Raw genomic sequence first — 4,024 nt, forward strand, 5'->3', positions numbered from 1 at the left:
CGAGATTCTCCCTCTTCCTGAGCTCTCGGTCGCGATCATTCGTTACCAAGGACGCTCCTTCCTATACCCCGGAACCATTTCGCGCCCATCCTTCTTGTTATTTCCTACAGCCAGATGATATTTGGGCGGAGAGAGAAAAATAGGGGCTCCACGGCTGTATCGAAGTGCCAGTCACTTGGACAGACTCCGCCTTTTCCGCCGACCGCGTTGGAAACTACCGACCCTCGATTCCCGAATGGCCTCATCTCGAGTGTGACAATTCAAGGAGACATGTCCTCAGTGACAGTCGCGCGCTAGGAGAGACTTTCAGCGCCCGAAACGTGAGGGAAAAGGGGTATTCGCCAGCGAGTTCTCACGTGGTTGACTTCCGACACTTAGGACTATTTCCGTCTATTAGAGCGGATCTAAACAAAACAACGTGCGCAAGATTCTGATAAAAAACACTCGTGGAGAGAGGTAGAGTGTAGAGACTGACTGAGGCCTTGTGCATGAACTAGTTCGACGTCTCCATACGATTCGTTCGCATGTCTGTGCGGTTCATTTCGTCTCCGTCGATCGAACTAGAGTAACTCATCTAGAGGAGACATGAGCTCGACGGAGTTGGATCCAGTGAAATGGAAGATACGCAAGGTTCACAAGGATAAGAGTGCTTTCATAGCGGATTTCGACTGCGGTCAGCTCGTGTCTAAGGCTGGAATCGCGCTTGAGTTGTACCACAGTAAAAGCAAGAAACAGGTAAGCCTTCCATGAGGAGCCCAGGGGCCGATTCGTGAAAAAAGAAGTTGGATGAATGAATGGATGGATTCACCTAATTAATGCTCAGTACTCCCGAACAACCACCGGGAACATTCATGGGTCATCCAGCATTTGGATACCAGAATTCACCGGTGGGAGCCCTCGCCGTCACCCAACTAAGCGGAGAATTTTTCAGGTCTTCGCGAAGGCCTCCAATGGCAAGATGGTACTCTCCGGGCAAGCCTCCATGGGAGATACGAGAACCTACTTAGCAGTAGAAGATATGGAGACAGGCGAAGTCGAACTCGTACCAGCGCACAGACTCGCCATGAAACGCTGCATTGAACAGACGAGCTCGACAAAGCTCGATAAGAGTTACGCCGAGAGATACGAAGACTTCACCAAGAATTTCGGGACGAAGAAGCTTCAAAACATCATCAAAACTCGGGAGCGCTTACAAGTGTCTCAAGTCAACGCCAAGCTGGTTGCCTCAGAGACTTTGAACGAGACGGTCGTCTCGGAAAGAGTTGAGGGCACGTCGTTCGTTGACGAAACCGTCGAATTTCCGCGACGAAACACCGAATTCAGTTCGGTCAAAAATGTATACAGCCTATATGAAGTGTTCTGCCGCGTTGACTACGAATGCTTCGACAATTATGCCTCAACGAATTGGGCCTTCGAAGTCGTGAACAAAGACAAGCTCGTCGAGTGGGCCGCGAACGATACCTACTCGAAATATGTTCTACAGCGTCTGGGGCAGGTATCGAGAGACGAAACGCTGCGGAAGATGCAGCTGAGGTGTTTAGCAGCCTATGATATATTCACCTACATCTACAAATTGAAAGTGAAGGAGCTCCGCGCGCGGGATCCGATGCCACGCGTTGAAGATCCCTACAAAACCCAGATAATGGATGTTTTCTCCCGAGTCATCATGGATGGGAAAGGTCGAGGTCTTCGAACGATATCTCTCAAAGCGAAGGATAAAATTATAGCTCACTGCTTGTTGGTTCAACTGTACCTAGAGGATTTTAGGGTAGACATGACTCTACTACAGAACGATATCAAAGCTCCGACGACTCGTATCAACAACGTCGCTTGGATGCTTGGCTGCCACGTTATACAGGGTAGATCACCCTCGGGCATCACAACGAGAACCATCGTCTTGAAACTACCACTTTATGAACACAAGGGTGACGGTCGGAACCGATCTAGGAAAGGAAAATAAATTGTACATGCCACATAGCTCTTCGCTTGATACTAGGAACCAGGCGCGCAGCCGGCCGGCTAGGTCGACTACCGCCCGAGTCGGTGCTCCGGAGTTTCCGCGTTTGCTAATGTGATCCATCGAGGTACCGCACAGTGACGGACGTTTCAACCTACAATGTGCCAGACCATCACAGTTCCTTTCATCACGCAAGTTCGGAATAGCCTGCCCGCCCGTGCAGAGCACACCGGTATCACTACCAACCCGTCTCGTCTGCACGTTCCCGCAGAGAGGACGAGGGGGTCGGACCTCATCTCGAGTCTCACTAGTGAATATTCGCTCCCTTCAATCCGGGCTCACGAAGATCAGTATGTTCCTCGGAAGTCCAGGGCCTAACTAAGAAGAGTTTGGGTATTCATTAAAGATTGCCAGCTGAAAGTCTGTGAATTAGCAGAATTTCCAAACGGAAAAGCATGCTCGAGAAAAATACTCGTCTTCGTGAACCCGGACCACAGGACTGGATGTTCAATGGTCAACACGCTACATCCCAATCCAGGGGATGGAGAGCGCTTGTAATTCTGGCACGACAGTTCGCTCAACTCATTGAATCCTCCTGCTGAGGTTGCGATTCCTGACCAAGGAATTGAACGTCAATGCTGTAGGTATGCTGTACGTTACGGCTCGCGAATCGGTGGAGGACTCCCCGCTCCGAGGCCGACCCTCGCCAAAATTCCGAATGCACCAGGGTAGCGATATGTTCCTGAATATCCGCATCGACGGACGCATCGAGGGTAAGCGACATCCTCTCGGATTCGCACCGAATCTCCGATTTGAGCGGAGCGGCATCCTCCGCGATTCACAGAATGATTCGCACGATGATGATTCTTCGACATACCATGACGGGGACGCTGATCTCAAAGCAATCGCGAAGGGAGCCCCTCCGGAAGCCTTTGGCGATGAGACTTCCGTCGTATCGGTATCCTACGCACGAGGGTCCGTCGGGTCCTCGACCCTCGTTCTAGATGCCGTAGACTGTGGTTCCCAACCTAAGTAAGTCCCACGAAGCACCAAGTGCTGCGGTTTCCCCGCGTCGTCAAACTGAATCCTTATCGCCTTTTCATTTGTCCTACGTGGTCTCAGGATTATCAGATCAGGGTCCGATAGTGAGGAAGGAACATGCTTACGGTATACAAGCACAGAATCAGGCACAAGCGCTCCGCTGATGCTTTGCGGACGAAAAGAGTCGAGGGCCCCTGCCTGAGATCTTCGGAGGAGTCGAGTGACCAGTCTCCCAGTGCATCCTGGAGGTTTGTGGATCTCAAGCTCGTACGGGAATCGACAATGCGAGTTCTTATCACACGGAGTTCGCATCGGAGCCCTATCAGCGGTCCAAGCAATTCTAAGCCTGTCGAATACGATTCAAATCGATGCTTTGGGGGAGCCGACTCAGTCAGGAATAATAGATCAGTATTGGGCATTGACGCGATGCCCTTTCATACACGACACTTCCTTATGGTGAATCGGGTGTTGCCCCCGGAATCCCTGATTCATTCTCGGATCCTGCTCCTTCGTGGATGGAGGAGGGCAAAAGGTAATCTAATCTAATTGGAACATATGGCGATTGGTTAAAAATTCCGCAATCTGAAGATAGCTAGCTAGAAGCATTCTAGGGGGCTTCCTCAGCTGGCCTGTTGCGCGCACTCGATTGTCAAACTAGAATCGAAGTTCTGCTTGATCACCGCCCGGAATGCCCTGCCCCAACTTTGGATATCGACCGGGATGAGAGAGATCCTCAGCTCGATTGGGAAGCAACAAACAATTCATCGTCTTCGAAAGTTTTGTTTGACTTTGCTGTCCGCTTTCATAACGATTCGGACCGTTTCCGCCCGGGGAAGCCAGGGGCCGTTCTTCTGACAGAAGACTTTTCGGTTCCACAGACGCTGCCACCGCGGCTTAATGTGAGAGAGGTCGTTGACTCCCCGCCCGAGGTGAAAGCAGCGGAGCAGAGCGTCTTCTGCGCGCACCGTCAGCCCCTCGGTAGACTATGTGATTTGTATGATACTGCCTGAATCGAAAAACTAACTC

At 51.2% G+C, this 4,024-nt stretch overlaps 2 protein-coding genes across 2 annotated transcripts in view; one reads left to right on the top strand and one right to left on the bottom strand.

The window, feature by feature from the left end:
• Window positions 1–4,024, bottom strand: part of Cep97 (centrosomal protein 97kDa) — a 30,916-nt gene that overhangs the window by 6,471 nt on the left and 20,421 nt on the right.
• On the top strand, window positions 468–1,972 carry LOC100904486 (DNA-directed RNA polymerase I subunit RPA49). Its single transcript, XM_003747831.1, has 2 exons — window positions 468–735; window positions 932–1,972. Exons 1-2 carry the CDS (start codon window positions 586–588, stop codon window positions 1,958–1,960), a joined length of 1,179 nt encoding a protein of 392 aa, XP_003747879.1. The 5' UTR covers window positions 468–585; the 3' UTR covers window positions 1,961–1,972.

The sequence above is a fragment of the Galendromus occidentalis genome, unplaced genomic scaffold (genome assembly GCF_000255335.2).
Source record: "Galendromus occidentalis unplaced genomic scaffold, Mocc_1.1 scf7180000077524, whole genome shotgun sequence".
NCBI lineage: Eukaryota > Metazoa > Arthropoda > Arachnida > Mesostigmata > Phytoseiidae > Galendromus > Galendromus occidentalis.

Excerpts from the sequence above, each read along its gene's own strand:
- LOC100904486 (XM_003747831.1), top strand. The coding sequence starts at position 586 with ATGAGCTCGACGGAGTTGGATCCAGTGAAATGGAAGATACGCAAGGTT. Across the intron at positions 736-931 it reads ACAGTAAAAGCAAGAAACAG|GTCTTCGCGAAGGCCTCCAA; the intron begins GTAAGCCTTCCA and ends AGAATTTTTCAG.